General features: G+C 31.7%; 1 protein-coding gene across 1 annotated transcript in view; it reads right to left on the reverse strand.

Moving 5' to 3' along the window:
- The window catches only part of hcn4l (hyperpolarization activated cyclic nucleotide-gated potassium channel 4l), a 109,168-nt gene that overhangs the window by 27,839 nt on the left and 62,301 nt on the right, over positions 1-19,028 (reverse strand). Inside the window, exon 4 of the mRNA XM_679638.10 lies at positions 17,605-17,823. Within this exon, the coding sequence (XP_684730.6) occupies positions 17,605-17,823 (219 nt within the window). The remainder of the gene's footprint in view (positions 1-17,604; positions 17,824-19,028) is intronic.

Genomic DNA, 19,028 nt, shown 5'->3' on the forward strand with positions numbered 1-19,028 from the left:
CAGTCAACCATGGAAATTAAAGTTTTAAAAAATCTGATACTTGTTGAGAAGGGTTATTAGTACACAGAGAGAAGGAAAAAAAGAATATGTATATATATATATATATATATATATATATATATATATATATATATATATATATATATATATATATATATATATATATATATATATATACACACACACACACACACACACACACACACACACACACACACACACACACACACACACACAGTTGATATCAGAATTATTAGCCCCCTTTGATTTTATTTTTAATTTTAAAACCATTTCCCAAATTATTTTTAGCTGTGCAAGAAAATTTTCACAGTATGTCTGATAATATTTTTTCTTCTGGAGAAAGTCTTATTTGTTTTAATCCGGCTAGAATAAAAGCAGTTTTAAAAATTTTTATTAACCATTTTTATGTCAAAATTATTAGCCCCTGTAAGCTCTATATTTTCGATAGTCTTCAGAACAAACCCTCATGTCACTTTAAGCTGTATAGAAGTGTCTTGAAAAATATGTAGTAAAATAGTACTCTTTAGTAATAGTTTACTGTCATAATAGCAAAAGATAAAAAAGATAAAAAGATAAAATAAATCAGTTAATACAGATGAGTTATTAAAACTATTATGTTTATAAATGTGTTGAAAAAATCTCTCCGTTGAACAGAAATTGGGGAAAAAAGTAAACCTGGAACATTTGTATTTATACAGTATATTTATGTTTGTACAATTGTATTACATGTGTAGTGCAGTCTTGTTTGTAAAATTACTATATTGTCTTTTTCATATTTTTTATGTTACCAAGAATGAACAAACAAACAAACAAAAAAACCTACTAAATAGCAACCTTGAAAAACTGTATTCTTGGTGGCCATCCTGTTTCTCTTTTTGGCCTCGTCAGAGATTACACGTCCAACATGTATGTGTTTGTATATGCTTCCAAACATGATTAGTTAAATAGCTGATGCAAACTGTACAGCAATTAAATGTCATTTACTGATTTATTACTTGTAATAAAACAACGTCAATATCAGATATTTATGTTCTAAACATGTGCTTTCTTGAATAAATATTTGAATAAATTGTTTTGAGTGCGATGGCTTAAACGAAAGATGGTTGAGAAACTGTGAAGAGTTTGACAATTTAAATGAAAATTGACTCATTGTCTTGATCAACAAGCCATATACAATTATTTTTGTCCAAACTACAGACAATTGTACTTCCTTTTCGCACACATGAGCCAAAGCATCTGCAATTGGCTCAAATCAATAAGAAATCACAATTTGTTTTGAACAATAAGCTAATTGTTAGGAAATCCTAAATAACTGTTTAAAAAAAATCAAACCAAGAGTTGAGCCAAAGCAACTGAGAAAAACTGTAAACACAAAACAATCGAAAGCTTTTTAATGGCGCCACTTTAACATCAGAGGAATCTGAAAATCTGTTTTACATAAACAAAATAAAAAACAAGAAAAAAATCCAGAGCAAAACAAAATACAAATTTGACTGAATTATAAAAAAAATAAATGTCTTGCTTATTGTCACTAATGAACCATCTAATGTTTAATCAAATGACAAGCATCATCATCCTTGGCATATTCATATGATTGTAAGATACGTCACTTATTCAGGACTGCATATGTAAATCATTATAAAAATTGCCATCTGTACCATTTCTTTACTATAGTAGCGGTAAAAGTAGAATATTTCACACTTAAATTGAAGCAGCTCATAGTAACCCATTGTTGTTGCTTCCCCCCCTAACATTGTCATGTATAATTTGGCCTATAATTTGGCACAAACATCCTTTAAACCCTCAGGTGTTAGCCCACACTACTCCCCTGATAAACAAATATCGACATAATGTCTCGCTAAACACTTCCTTGCTCTGAATAACTGTCTGCCTCCATATTTACGGCAGGCTCCATTTGCAAAGCTCGGCAGTATTTTCACATCTCCCCATTTATCATTGTCTCTCTGTTTGTCCCTTTCTCCATGCCTGTCTCTTTGGCTTCAAGGTAGGACGTACAGTATTGATAGGGTTTATTTTACCCTTCTCTTTGTTATTTCATTCGCGTCTTTGAGTTTGTCTGCAGCACTGCGACGTTACGCCGCACAGCTCTCCTGTCCTTTCGAATAAACTTTCTTCTGTCACTAGCCATTTTGCTTTCTCTCTCCCGCTTCTATGAACTCCTGTCTTGGCTGTCGACGGTCGCCGGTTCCAATGTGCCCTTCACCACATGCTAATGTTCCTGCCATGTCAGCTGCGAACATTTCACCGGTACAGGAACACTTGGAGTGGCTCTTCTATTATCATATTCAAGGGCAGAGGACAAAACCAACAGGATGAGTTCAAGCTACAGGAATAATGCCGCGCTATACTGTTGTGTTACGAATGTGAGGGGATGAAGTCGCATTATGAAACATAACAATGTAACACAACAACGTAGATTAAGATGTGAAAATATACAGTACATAAACATACAAAAAAGAAAGCACTAAATATAAAACAACCCAGCAGGCACAGGACTTCAACATGATGTCAGATTGACAATGTACCCCAACATCAGGAGGATGTTGAATTTTGAGTGGAAATTAAGTGAAGTTTATTTATAAACTACATTCGAGAGAATCACGTGCTTATGATTGCTTGGAGCCTGCATTATTCAATTTAGGATTCACCAATCAGGCGATTCCTAAACTACTATAAATACCTTAAGTTCCATATAACAGCCATCTACGTTTTGTAGGATGCCCCTTCCACCCCTACTCCTCCTCCTTTCCCTGAAGGGTGGCACGGTGGCCCAGTGATTAGCACTGTTGCCTCACAGCAAGAACGTCACTGGTTCTAGTCCTTACCAAGCCAGCAGACCTTTCTGTGTGTTCTGTGAGTTATCTCTTAAGAACAGTCACTATCTGTTCGTTAGCTACCACAGCAGCCGAGTTCTCGAGATCTACCCGAGCTCAAACTCCCCTCTCGCCTTGCAAACAGGAGGGAGCCCTGTGCTCGAGAATCTTATGAGCACAGGGCTCTGTCCCGAGACAGCATGCTAGACAAGCTTTAGAATCAATCATGAGCTAAGTGTGAACTCTTAATAAAACGGTTTGACGTCAGAATCCAATGTCAGGCTGACATCAATGTCCAACGTCGGACAGATTTTAGATTTTGGTCACTTTTCAACGCAACCTAAAAACAACCAAATCGCACAGTGAAACAAAACAATGTAACAAAACATAACGTATATTAACGTGAGAAAACATCTAAAGATACAAAAAAAAGGTAAAACAACCCAGCAGGCACAGGACATCAACACGATGTCAGATTGACGTTGTACCCCAACATCGTGGGGATGTTGCATTTAGGTGGAATTAAGAATCTGTTTTACATCAAAACCCAACGTCTGGCAAACGTCAATGTCTAACACTAGACAGACTTTAGATTTGGGTGACTTTCTAACGCAACCTAAAAACAACTAAATATCAATGTCCAGTTATGTGACAGCTTGACGTTGGATTTTAGTAGCTTTCCAACACAACGTAGAATTTTGGTCACTCGGCATTACGACCTGAATCTAAACAAATTTTAATGTCTTATGATGTTGTGTGCCTGCTGGGAAAAAACTAAAATCACAAAGCAAGAAATGCTTGTTTGTCACAAGTTATTTATTATTATTTATGTTACGAAGATGATGGGAATGTTTATCACCTACAAACTACAAAACGAAAACATAAAATGCAAAGCAAAAACAATGCAAGAAAGTCTTGTTTATTACTTTAAAAACAACGTAATCCCAGCAGAGACACAACGTTATAAGACGTTTAAGGACAATATTATTTTGATGTGCAATAATGACGTGAAATGACGTTTATTTTTTTGTTGATTTTAGGTTGTGTTGAAAAGTGACCAAAACTCAACGGCGATCCAACATCTTAACCCAACATCATATTGTCGACAAATAGACATTTATTCATCAAGTATGGCAACTAAAATCCAACGTCTGATAGACGTCATGGTTATAACGTCCACACATTGTCAAGCTGTAACATCATTAGACATTCATATTTTGTTGTTTTCAGGTTGCGTTGGAAAGTAACCAAAATGCAATCTCAGTTCGATGTTGGACTATGACATTGGCCTAAGGGAAAGAGTACTGGAAAATCAATCTTGAGTTAAAATACCATTACTTGGCTAAAAATATTACTCAAAGTCAGAGTAAAAAGTAGACTGTTCAAATGTACAAGAGTAGTGAGTAATACGATGTAAAAAGCTGATGCATTTACAAGTAATTTGCATTTACAAGTAATGTGTGTAAACGTAACATTCTGTAGTGCATTTAGTTATTGCCAAGTAAGTACACAACATCATAAGACATTAATATTAGGTTAGATTTAGGTTGTGACGTCAGGTGACAAAAATTCAATGTCTAGTCAGCGTCTAAGGACAACTTTATTTTGATGTCCGATAAAGATTGATATTTGATTGATTTTAGGTTGTGTTAGAAAAGTAACCAAAATCCCCATAGACAAGAAAAAACAACGTAGTGACTGCAGGTTGAAGTATTGGAGTAAAAGTACCATTACAGAACTAAAAATGTACTGAAGTGAAAGAAAAAGTACACATTTATAAAACTACTTAGTAAATTACAATTCTTAAGAAAAACTACTCAATTACAGTAATTTGAGTATTTGTTATTTGTTACTTTACACCACTGGTCCCACAACATTGGGGTACAACGTCAATCTGAGATCATGGTGATGTCCCTTGCCTACTGCAATGTTTTGAAGGCAACCACTGTACCATCTGATAACCTTGGTTTCACTTTATAATAGCATATTTATAGATCTCAATATATAGTTACCAAACAAAAAAAACAGCTTTGGACAAAACCAACATGATGAGTTCAAACTATAGGAATAATGTCACGATACTGTTATATTGTGACTTTAAGGGCCCTATCATACACCCGGCGCAATGTGGCGCAAGACGCGGCGTAATAGTCTTTTGCTAGTTTCAGCTTGGTGCAAGAGTCGTTTTGAGGCGTTGCGCTACGCTGTTTAAATAGCAAATGCATTTGCGCACATTTGTGCGCCCATAGGCGTTCTGGTCTAAAAACTAAGGCGTTCTGAGGCGGACCGCTGGCGCGTTACTATTTTGAGAAACTATAATAGATTTTGCATTAGACCAAAACAAACCCGGTCTAAAGTCAAGTGCAGAGTTGTGCCTCGCTTACACACTGCTTAATACACACATAAATGTAGAGCAATACACAAATATCTTTACATATGAAAAAAATAAAATATTAAGGATATATATAGGATATAAATATAAAGGATTAAAATATTACAAAACATATTATTTTCTAGCCTACATAAATATGAAAAATCACTGCTTTTATGTCTTCTTCATCTCGGGAGGCTTTTTCAGTTTATTCATAACAATTTGCTTTTGTATAATGTTATTATTATTAGCAGTATTATTTATTATATCCATATTTATATTTGTTTTATTAAAAACAAGCTTAGATTTGCCCACCTGCAGGTTTTAGACCATATGGGGCAGAGCATGTGTATTTTGATATAATTTTGACCACACTTCATTATTACTGTTCATTTATTCGTTTGCTGGAAATTAGAACTGAATTTAGAAATAGTTTTGAAACAAATCTTTGCGCTTAACAAACGAAATTAATTATTTATAGGCTAATTGATGTCTGTGCGTAAAGGTTTTCCTATCCACGAGAGCGAAAGTGAAAGTAGATCATTTATCTCTCATTTTCGGTAGATGCTCTGTTCAACTGTTTTCTGTTAAAAAAAAAACTGTTAACTGTTTGCTTGTGAAATGCTCAGTTTTTCCACTTCCACTTAATTTATGTCATGTAAATAGCAAATGCGCTTATGGCGCGTCGCAAGGCTCTTAAAGGGAATGGGAGATGAGACTGATTGGTTTATTCTCAAAACACACCTATAACTCATTAAGAAAATAAACTTAACCCTTTTAGACCATGCGCCACGGCGCAAAGGGGATTTTCCCATCCTTAAATTAGCAAAAATGCATTCTGACATGCCCTGAAAGCGTTTGCGCCCTGCGTTTTGCGCTTTGCGCACGGACCGTCAAAATAGAGCCCTAAGAGCTGTCGTAACAAAACAAATAATGCAACAAAATGTAACCTAAAAACATGTAATGTATCGAAACAAAAAGATATTGCATTATGAAATGTAATGTAACAAAATGTAATAAAAACATGAAAATGTATTTTGCTATAAAAATATAACGTAACAAAATATATTTAAAAAGTGAGACAAAACTCATACTCAAAATAAAATTAGCAAAACGTGCTATAAATAGTGTTAAATATTGAGTTACAGTGTTTTTGACAATGCTAGTGTGTATTGTTCCTGTGTGTGTTTCCTCTTTCTTTCTTCTCTTTCTCTCTATAAAACATGTAACAAGAAAAACTAAACAAAATATATTAGACCTAAAACAAAAAAAGAAACTAAGCAAAATATATTGCCTTATAAAAGGTAATGTATCAAAAAAGAGGCAATTTATTTCCCATATAAAAAAATCATGTTTTGTCTTATTGTATTGTAAAAAAACAAGACAAAAATGTTGCCCTTTACAATGTAATGTAATTAAACAAAATGCTACATAAAATGTAGTGCAACATAAGAACTGAAAGTAAACCAAAAATAAAAAAATACTACATAAATAAACAAAATAAATATATAAAAAAATCTGACTGTTTACCAAACAAAAAAAATCTTTGTTTGCTGTCAACTACACTGCTTGTGAACTGTTATTTTATAGAGCAATAACATTTTACAATTTGTATTGTATTTTTGGATAAATAAATGCAGCATGGGTGAGCAGGATAAGCTTATTTTAAAACATTTAAAAATACTACTGACACCAAACTTTCGACTGGTAGTGTATATGAAAAATAATTCTAATGTTCATTCGAATATCATATCATAACATCACAATGCTTCAAACAGAGGAATCAAGAACACTTTAACTGGCTCATCTATCATTATCTATCTGAATGGAACAAAACGAATGTAACTAAATGGAAGCCTCCTTTAAAAAAACAAGATAAAAACTAAAAAAAAAAAAGATTTGCTTTTGCCATGTTTTTAAAATTTAATGTAACAAAAAAACTATACAAATCATGACATATGAAATGTAATGTAACTCAAATCTAAAATCTAAAGCAAATAGTTTTTTTTTTTGCAGGAATCAGGAACACATTAAGCGGCTCATCTATTATCATATTCAAGGGCAGAGGACAAAACCAACAGGATGAGTTCAGACTCCAGGAATAATGTCTTGTTATACTGTTACAGGTTGCGACTGTGAGGCTGTGAAGTCGCTCTGAAATGCCAGCGTAAGGCCAGCATGACTCATGGCGTCAGAAAAAAGTGTGTCATTGGAATTCGTCCTTTTTCTGGAAACGGATGCCGGTAATCATGTTGACACTGAGGAGAGAGAGAGAGACGGAGATCCAGTCGAAGTGTGGAAGCCCAAATACTGCAGGTAATGAAATCGCCTCCTAAAAGTTAACGCGATAAATTGACAACTTCAGTGATTTTTTTTTATCCCTGGTGAACTAACCTAATCTTCTTTCTCCCTCTCTACCTCTCTCTCTCTCTGTAACTCGTGATAGTGTTTGTGTCTTCAAAAACCCTTTGAACAGATAGGCAGAGGGTCTTTTAATTATATATGTAATATGTAATTATGTACTGTGGAACCATGATGAGTAAATAAATAATAAGGAATGGTTATATTCAGTCCACCCTATGCACAACACCTTGTTTTTTTATTTATTTTGACTGTAATGTAATACTGTGCATCTTTTGTTAATCGGCTGTGGAACGAAACTTGAATTTGAATTAAAATAAACAAAAAGATAAGGCAGCAAACAGAAAATGGCAGCTTAGACTGTTTCTCAAAATTGCCCTACCATTCCAATGAAATGTATTTTACAGAAATCAGATACTGTTTGCAAAATAAAAATGACATTAAAATAAAGGAAAAACAGAAACAGGAAAGTGAAAAACTGAAAGTTTACAATTAAAACATAGGCTTTCAAAAAAAGGCTTGCTCATCATCATTTGTTATAAAAATATTTAGTTGTTTAAAAAAAAAACTGCAGCTTAAAAAAGCAAAACATTAACAAACAAATTCAAAGCAAAAATTAAGCGACCTAGTAGTTGTTATTTAAAAGGAATTTTCACCATCAAAGAAACAAAAAAAAAAAAACAACTAAGCAAAAAAAAGAAAGAAAAGAAAGAAAAGAAAAACGAAAAGAAAAGAAAAGAAAAACACACAAACACAAATGCAAAACAAACAAAAAAGATACATCAAAGGTATTAATCCAAAGTGTTAAAGGTGTAAAAAAGCAAAACAAACCATGAAGCAGAATTAAAAGTCACAAAAAACAAAAATAAAAAAAAAGATAAAAAAGGTAAAATAAACAAAAAAACTAAATATAAAGCTCCGGTCAGATCACAGACTTTTGTTGTTGGATACGAAAGTCACTATGTCAGATTATGCGATAAAATCTTGACTTGTCGTGGGTAACATGCCTATAGTCTATAGCAAGCGTTACTTTTCATAGCAGTTCTAAGTGTTGCTATAACAAATTTATTTTCTCAATTGAAACTTTTTTTTTAATCTTATTTCAGTTTTCAACACTAATGCTTGCTGACTACTAATAACGACATTATTTAAGGGTGTTCCTTACGACATGGATAGGATCAAACGTATTAATTCCTTTTTAATTTTAAGATGTTTTCTTTGAAATCTAAATGTAAATTTTCCTGCCATGGTTGCTTATTAAACACTCCTTCGCTAGGCATGGGCCGGTATAAGATTTTCATGGTATGATAACCTTGCATAAAATTATCACTGTTTCACATTATCATAATATTGTGCTCACTGCTCTTAAATATATTCTTTTTAAATGTCTGGGTAAAAAACAAACAAAAAAAATCCCCTTTGAAAGCAATATGTTCTATTTTTTTGAAAGATTTCTGATAAATATGGAGCAGTAAACATGTCAGGCCATATTATTCAAATGAATCATTGGCTTCTGCTCTCTTCATTTGTTTAAAAAAGCAGATTTATTTGCAAACGCATCTTTAGATATTTGTTTTTTCTGCTGAAGATACTGTTGTCCTAAAAAAACGAACAAAAATGTAAATAAATAAATCCTGCACATATCTTACGAACGGTATTACAGAACATTTTGGTGGTTTTAAAACCTTAACTTTACCAAACCGCGGTATACCTTGAAAACGGTTATTGTCCCATGTCTATCCCTCGCCTGACCTTCCCGCAAGTGAGACAGAGAAAATGAGAGCACATCAGCACAGAGGAAAAATCAGATGCTTATGACATAATCTGTAAAATAATGACATATTAAAAGATTTGCAAATATATGACAGAGATTTGTGATACAACAATAACAGTAAAAGCATACATTAAATTCTTATTTTCCACAGAGCGAAACAAATCATCCACCCGTAAAGTTGAGTAGTGGAAGGGCACAAACAAAAATACAATTCATAGACTTTTCTTCTTTTGAAACTAATTTCATTTGGTTTATTTGTATCTTAATATGAAACATCTTTTGTTGGTTCGTTATCTACAAACAAAAATAACGAAAAACATTTGATGTAATACTCTTCAAAACAAGTTCGCTATATGCAACAAAACACGAATTGCCATGAGAATGTGTTGGTTTGTTAAATAAAATAATAGTCTAGCCTGAATAAAATTAAAGTGACATATTCACATTTCAGAGAAGCCTATATTAAACTGTTTTCACTATTAATGACAAATTTGAAAAAGCAGGAAATGCTTTTACAACCCACATAGCAAAATTTCTCTGGCCCAGCTCTGGCCCACACAATCAGGTTTTGCTTGGCCCACATGCCGCAGTGAATTACGGTACATGACTGGACCAAATCTGGCTTCCAGACAAGGGCCAAACAGGGACCATATCTGGGCCAAGTCTCAGCCAAGTTAATAACTCATAACTGGGCCTGAACTGGGCCAGATAGGTTGGTGTGTCACGATTGCAATGAAATTGATAAACCCATGGAGTGATGTGCTTTAGGCACACTATGGGCACGCTTTTTCTCAAAGTGACCTGATTGGTAGAATTTTTTTTCTTTACTCAAAAATTATTTTAGTGTATTTTAAATGTGGGTGAAGACTGGCCAAACTCAAATGGCCCACTTATCACATTTTTAAATCTGGGCCAAATACTACGTTTTTCATCTGGCCCAAATTTTGTGTGCCGCCTTAAAGACGGTGCCACCTCTGCCAAACCCGGTACATGTTTGGCCCACATGCTGTATGCCAGTGCCGGATGAATGCCTGCTGTGCCAGCTTTATGCCAAATCTGGGCCAGAATTCTTTGCTACTAGGGAATGTATTCGCAGCACTGAACATGTTCCCAGATTACCTCGGAAGAACAAACTCAGTCGGAAGGCTGAGAGAACTCAGAAACTTGTTGTGAGACTGAAGATGTCTGCATATTTGTGCCCGTCTGTCAGATAAAAATGCTTAAAACATTAATATTTTAGAAAAGGTAGTTAAAGTTTGCATCACCAAGACCTTATCCACCCAAGACCCACCCATAAGTAAATATGCAGCCTATTTTTTGATTACCTGACCAGCGAATTGACAGCAGCACCCACTGAGACAAACATGATTAACCAGCCTGATCTCACGAGAAAACGTAAGTATTTTACGTTTTGGCAGTTTAGTGGCTAATTCGTACAAATTCGTACGAGTTCAGTCGTACGAAATGGTACGATTTTAAAAAGGAGGTGTGGCACCTAACCCCACCCCTAACCCCAACCGTCATTGGGGGATGAGCAAATAGTACTAAATTGTACGAATTAGATCATACGAATCCATACGAATTAGCCACTAAATTAAAAAGTTACGAATTGCCGTGAGATTGTGTTGGATTAAACATGTTAGACTTTCTGCGATGGTGTCTTGAGGCGTCGCAGACAAACAGTAGTATCGGTTATCGTGAACTGTCCCACATTACAATAGAAGAATCAATTGAATCACTATGCCCATTTGTCGTTTACAAATTCCCATGACACTCCTACGTCAAGAAAATCGTACTGAAATCGTGACAAATCCATGTGATCTGACTGGGGATAGATAGATAGATGGATGGATGGATGGATGGATTGATTGATTGACTGACGGACGGACGGACGGACGGACGGACGGACGGACGGACGGACGGACAGACAGATATTGAGTTTTAACATAAAATCAGTTAAACAAAACAAAAGATGCAAAACCCAGTGAAACAAAACACGAGGGCAAAATAAATACCAAAACATTTCCATGACAAAAAAATAAAAAATCTGAGTGTGACAGCAGGTAATAAAATCGGCAGCCAAGTTACCAGGACAAATCTATAACTTTAGCCATTTTTATCCCTATTGAACTCGCTCTATCCTAATCTGCTTGTCTCTGTCTCTCACATTCGTTCTCTCACTGTGTCTTCAAAGCCCTTTTGAACAGATGTGGAGAGGAACTCTAAATAATAAACTGCGAAACCATAATCATAAGCGCTGGCCTTCACGCAATCAAGAAAACAAAACATTTGCAGCACACAAGAAAGGGCTGCATCTTTCCAAAAGGAAAGCGCACATCAATACAGGCTCCTGTATCAACAGTCGGGCTGAATTGACTCGAATCTTTTAACACAGCAGAGGTCAAAGCACTTGTTATTTTCTTCTCATAGAAAATGACAACAGTTCAATTACCACTTCAGCACACTTACAGACACGAGAAAAGCACGTATTGATCACCGCAGAGGTCAGAAACCTCCACGACTTGCGAACCGCATTTCAGAACTCACGAACCCTTGCCGTTTTCCATTTTTCTCTCCACTTGTCATCTTGCGACTCTGGATTTTCTATTTTTAAACAGGACTTCAAAGGCGTTTTCTGCTGGGAACTCTTTGCGATGCTCAACAATGTAAGAAACTGCGGCTGCCTACTTTTATTAGAATGATCTTTGCATTGATACCCACAAATATGATATTTTTTGAGGTTTTCTAATAGCTTGTATTTTCCACAATGATAAAATATAGGGGTAACTGTAACATTTGAATCTAATTTTAACTTTTAACCCAACAAACATTTCGAATGAGATATTTAGAAATTATATATAAATGTAATATAATATAATATAATATAATATAATATAATATAATATAATATAATATAATATAATATAATATAATATAATATAATATAATAACATAATTTAAAATAATATATAGCATAATATAACATAACAAAATAATATAATATAATATAACATAACAATATGGTTATCATTATGGTTCAGGATTGCTAGAGCTACGCATCGATGAATTTGCTCTTCAGGGTTTGAACTCTCGGTAATGAATAAATCACACTGAACTGAGCTAAACTGAACTAAACTAAACTTAAACACTAAAAACTGAACTACACTGTTCCAGTTACTATGACTATTTATGTGAAGCTGCTTTGACACAATCTACATTGTAAAAGCGCTATACAAATAAAGCTGAATTGAATTGAATTGAACAATATAATTTAAAATAATATATAATATAATGTAATATAATATAATATAATATAATATAATATAATATAATATAATATAATATAATATAATATAATATAATATAACATAACATAACATAATATAATATAATATAATATAATATAATATAATATAATATAATATAATATGATATGATAAATATAATATGATAAATATAATATAATAACATAATTTAAAATAATATATAGCATAATATAACATAACAAAATAATATAATATAACATAAAAATATAATTTAAAATAATATATAATATATTATAATATAATATAATATAACATAACATAATATAATATAATATAATATAATATAATATAATATAATATAATATAATATAATATAATATAATATAATATAATATAATATAATATGATAAATATAATATAATATAATATAATATAATATAATAACATAATTTTAAATAATATATAGCATAATATAACAACAAAATAATATAATATAACATAAAAATATAATTTAAAATAATATATAATATATTATAATATAATATAATATAATATAATATAATATAATATAATATAATATAATATAATATAATATAATATAATATAACATAACATAATATAATATAATATAATATGATAAATATAATATAATATAATATAATATAATATAATATAATATAATATAATATAATATAATATAATATAATATAATATAATATACCATAAAATAATATTACAACAACCTACAACTGTGAAAATCTAATAAAATACTAGGCATTCAATGTTTTGTCCTCAAACAGAAGTTGTTTTAGGACTCAAACTGACAAATGTCTTAAAGTGCAACAGTTGAACAGTGTCTTTAGGTGTAGTAATTATAATATAAGCAAATAACTGACTTTAGTCCTGTAAATCATTATAAAATAACGCACACTTGAGGCATTTTTTCTAATTATTTAAAGCCTCTTCATCAAGCATTCCTTGCATGATATACAATGAAATAGCTCAGTAATATACTTGAAAACAAGAATACTTTCGTTATTTAAATATGCATTAAATGAAGTGACAGATCATTTGTTTTTAATACAGGATTTTATGATCTGAATCCTGAAAAATGTGTATTAAATTTTTTTCTGCATGTTCTAGTCCCTTTTTACATGAGCACATGGCTTGTGTTGATTGTGTCATGTGCTCTGCCATCTATTGTGTAGTCCCACCCTCCTTGCTAACCCATTATTAGTTTATTTAGTTCACTTGCTTGTTTGTTTGTTTGTTAATTGTTTCTCTTTATAGTCTCCTCTTGTCTGCTGTTCTGTGCCAGTTCGTCGTCTTTCCAGTATATTGTCTTGTCATGTCCAGCCCTGCTCTTTCCTGCCAGCCTAGATTGTTTGTTTAGTTGCTTTTATTAATGTTTTCCCCCTCTTGGTTGTTTTTTTGTTCTCCTTTAGTTTTAATTTAAAATGAATAAGTTTCCATTTTAGTTCTGCGTTTGAGTCATCATCCTTTCTCCAACCTTAATCGAAACACACATGACTGCATCACATGAATAAAATGCATCATTGTTTTTGAAAGCCTCCATTTTCACAGTCCACACTGCAACATGAAAATGGCATTTATGTAATATATATAATATAATATAATATAATATAATATAATATAATATAATATAATATAATATAAAATAATATAAAATAATAGAACATAATATAATATAATATAATATAATATAATATAATATAATATAATATAATATAATATAATATAAAATAATATAATATAATATAATATAATATAATATAAAATAATAGAACATAATATAATATCATATAATATAATATAATATAAAATAATATAATATAATATAATATAATATAATATAATATAATATAATATAAAATAATATAATATAATATAATATAATATAATACAATACAATATAACATAAAATAATATAATATAATATAATAAAAGCCTCCATTTTCACAGTCCACACTGCAACATGAAAATGGCATTTATGTAATATATAATATAATATAATATAATATAATATAATATAATATAATATAATATAATATAATATAATATAATATAATATAAAATAATATAAAATAATAGAACATAATATTATATAATGTAATGTAATATAATATAATATAATATAATACAATATAATATAACATAAAATAATATAATATAATATAATGTAATATAACATAAAATAATATAATATAACATAAAATAATATAATATAATATAACATAACATAATATGATATAATATAATATGATATAATATAACATAATATAACATAAAATAACATAATATAATATAATATAATATAATATAATATAATATAATATAATATAATATAATATAATATAATATAATATAATATATGGGGCTGTTGAATGGTTGCTTCTAATAAACATTCTAAGGTGTGCAGTTATTCTCAGATAAATCCACAGTAAAGTAGTTCCAGGCAGGTTTATACTGTATCTGAGTTACATATCAATACACTGAAGGATTTAAATTATTTCACAACCTTCAACTGTGAAAATCTAATAAAAATACTAGGCATTCAATGATGTGTCCTCAAACAGAAGTTGTTTTAGGAAAAAAACTGATAAATGTCTTAAAGTGCAACATCTGAACAGTGTCTTTAGGTGTGATAATTATAATATAAGCAAATAGCTCACTGTGGTCCATTAAATCATTATCAAATAATGATTTTTCTAATTTTTCAAAGGCTCATCATCAAGCATTCCTTGCATAATATACGGTAAAATAACACAGTAATGTTTAAAAACTAGAATACTTTCATTATTTAAGAATGCATTAAATCAAGAGATTTCCCAGAGATGGGTTGCGGCTGGAAGGGCATCAGCTGCTTAAAAACTTGCTGTATAAGTTGGTGGTTCATTCCGCTGTGGTGACCCCGGATTAATAAAGGGACTAAGCTGACAAGAAAATGAATAAATGAATAAATCAAGGGACAGATCATTTGTTTTTGTTTTTGTTTTTTTTTAAAGGAAATGCTGCTATTTTGGTAAAAAAAAAAAAAAAAGTATTTTCGCAAAAACATCGAACAGTTTAAGTTTAATGGCTTCAAGAACAGCTCTGATATTATTGTGCTGCAGTCCTAATTGCAAATATATCCCATGCAACTTTAGGGTCACATTTTTAAATATCTCTTTAAATAGGTTGCAGCTGTGCTGAGACATAAAGTTATATATTTATGATATAAATATTGAGACATCGACACAATTGTAACATTTGTGGCTCTATACACCAACACAATCAATTTGAAATGCAATTACAAACAGTAGGAATTACAACAGTTTGCGTATGTGCCTCCCTCTTGTTCAGGATCCAAAAGTAAGTGGACAATTGGCTTCTAAGCTGTTCCATGGCCAGGTGTGTGTTATTCCCTCATTATCCCAATTATATTGAGCAGATAAAAGGTCCAGAGTTCATTTCGAGTGTGCTATTTGCATTTGGAATCTGTTACTGTCAGCTCTCAAGATGAGATCCAAAGAGCTGTCACTATCAGTCAAACAAGCCAACATTAGGCTGAAAAAAACAAAACAAAGTGAAGCATGGTGGTGGTAGTGTCATGGCGTGGGTATTTATGGCTGCCAATGAAACTGGTTCTTCTGTTTTTATTAATGATGTGACTGCTGAAAAAAGCAGCAGGATAAATTCTGATTCATGTTAAGTCAAATGCTTCAGAACTCATTGGACGGCGCTTTATAAGTATTATTCTGTCCCCTTACTTTTGGTTCTTTAACAAGAGGGAGGCACATACAGTATGCAAACTGTTGTAATTCTTACACCGTTAACCTGATCTGGATGTAAATACCCTCAAATTAAAGCTGACAGTCTGCAGTTAAAGCACACATGTTCATTTAATTTCAAACCCATTGTGTTGGTGTATATAGCCAAAAATGTTAGAATTCTGTCAATGTCCCAATATTTATGGACCTAACTGTATGTCATTATATAGATTAGCATAGATTTACTCTGAAGATTTTTGGCATAAAAGCCAAACTTATCCCCTTGATCCAAACAACATGTTTGCAGGTTAAGACCAGGGTCACATATTCAACTATATATTTTAAATAGGTTTTTAAATAGATTGCCGCTGAGACATGACAAATAGTATAGCTTTATTGTATAATCGTTCAATGTTTGTCAACCAATTAGAATCAAGCATTCAACAGCTATATAGTATTGGGTCATTAAATCTGGGGCTTTTCATGTCACATCTTATGTATGCTGAAATGTATTATTACAAATGGAGATGCTTGGCATGTCCACACAAATAAGGAGTTAGATGCACATGCGGCACAACATGCATGCTTTTTCCAGGAAAGTCATACAGCTCAGAGAATTTTAAGTATCCCAAATTTTCAGAATGCCTCAAGTACGCCACATGTCATGTGACAAGAACCCACCAATCAGCTTTATACAATCTTTGGATCTTACACTTTTAAGTAATAATGGTTGATTAATTACCTCCAAGAAACTGAAAGTTCACAAACACTTTTTAAATTTGACTCTATAAATAAATCTTGTATCAGAGCTAAAGCAAGGGTTTGTCAGTGGCAGATCTTCCAAGAGGGCAGCTAATTTTTCCGTAGAAAAATAACAGCATCATAGAAGAGCAAAAATACAGTTAGTGGTGACGTATTTAGACTCTAATTGTGAACATCCCCTTCAACACTATAGTGACCCAGAATGTCCCATTTTAACCCATTTTAAATGAACTGAAAAATTAAAGGTGTCTGAATGTTTGACTGTAGTTTATGACCGTGTTCCAGTTGGCTAAAGACCCAAATATGTAATATTGATTGCCAAAACATTCATGCATATAAGAGCTAATAGCATGTTTATGAGGGAACATATTTAGCTCACCTCAGCACATCTGAATAGGCACACTTTAACAGTTTTTTTTTTTAATTTATTTAATTTTTTACTAACCTTCTCCTGGTACTGTCTGCGTGATGAGTCCAGTGACTGAATGAGGGCGGTGGCGTGGCCTACAAACATGGCATAGCAGGTTGCGCCCACGATCATGCTGAGGATGGTCAACCACACATCCGTCATGCCCACAGGAGGGTACATGCCATACCCGATACACAGCATGTGACTCATGGCCTTAAACAGGGCATAAGAGTACTGCTGACCCCATGTGTCGTTCTGGGAGGAGAGAGACAAAAGAACCCAAATTAAAGCATATAAGTTTGAGCGTAAAAGATGGTTATTGTGATAAAGGGCAAAAGAAAGACGAGAGACAAAACGTATTGCTCATATAGTAAGAAAACCTATTTGTAACCATTGACCCCAAAACCACTCATAAGTATCAGTTTTCTGAAATTGAGATGTATACATCAACCGAAACCTCAAGAAGTAAGCTTTCCACTGATGTTTGTTTAAATAGGATATTATTTATTTGAGATACGACTATTTAAAAACCTGGAATCTGAGGATTCAAATGAATCAACATACCTGTACCTGTATCACCTATAAAGTTTTCTAAATTAAGTTCTAATCAAACAGAGTTTTTATATACAGTTGAAGTCAGAATTATTAGCCCCCCTTTCAATTTTTTTCTTTTTTTTTTAATATTTCCCAAATTATGTTTAACAGAGCTAGGAAATTTTCACAGTATGTCTGATAGTATTTTTTCTTCTGGTGAAATTCTTATTTGTTTTATTTCGGCTAGAATAAAAGCAGTTTTTAATTTTTTAATTACCATTTTAAGAACAATATTATTAGCTCCTTTAAGCTATTTTTTTTCTCGATAGTCTACAGAACAAACCATCGTTATACAATAACTTGCCTAATTAACCTGACCTGCCTAGTTAACCTAATTAACCTAGTTAAGCCTTTAAATGTCACTTTAAGCAGTATAGAAGTGTCTTGAAAAATATTTAGTAAAATATTATTTACTGTCATCATGGCAAAGATAAAATAAATCATTTATTAAAAATAAGTTTTTAAAACTTTTAGAGCATAACAGAAGAGGGCTAATAATTCTGACTTCAACTATATATATATATATATATATATATATATATATATATATATATATATATATATATATAGTTTTTTGATTAATAATAAAATTATATTCTAAATGAATAACAGAAATCAATCCTAAATAACTGGAAAACAATATACAATGTAAGGACACAACTGGAGCGATAAAAGATTATTTAGGAAATCTTTTGCAAATTTGCATGAACATTCAATTGTTCAGAATAAATAATATATATTACAAAAAGGTGTTATATAAAATTATCTGTTGTCTTACTTAAAACATGGTGGAGAATTAGGTTTATTAAATTTTACCTCCCTGACTCATCATCCCTCCTTTCTGCTTCATATGAAAAAATCTATCA

This window comes from Danio rerio, chromosome 25 (assembly GCF_049306965.1).
Source record: "Danio rerio strain Tuebingen ecotype United States chromosome 25, GRCz12tu, whole genome shotgun sequence".
Classification (NCBI taxonomy): domain Eukaryota; kingdom Metazoa; phylum Chordata; class Actinopteri; order Cypriniformes; family Danionidae; genus Danio; species Danio rerio.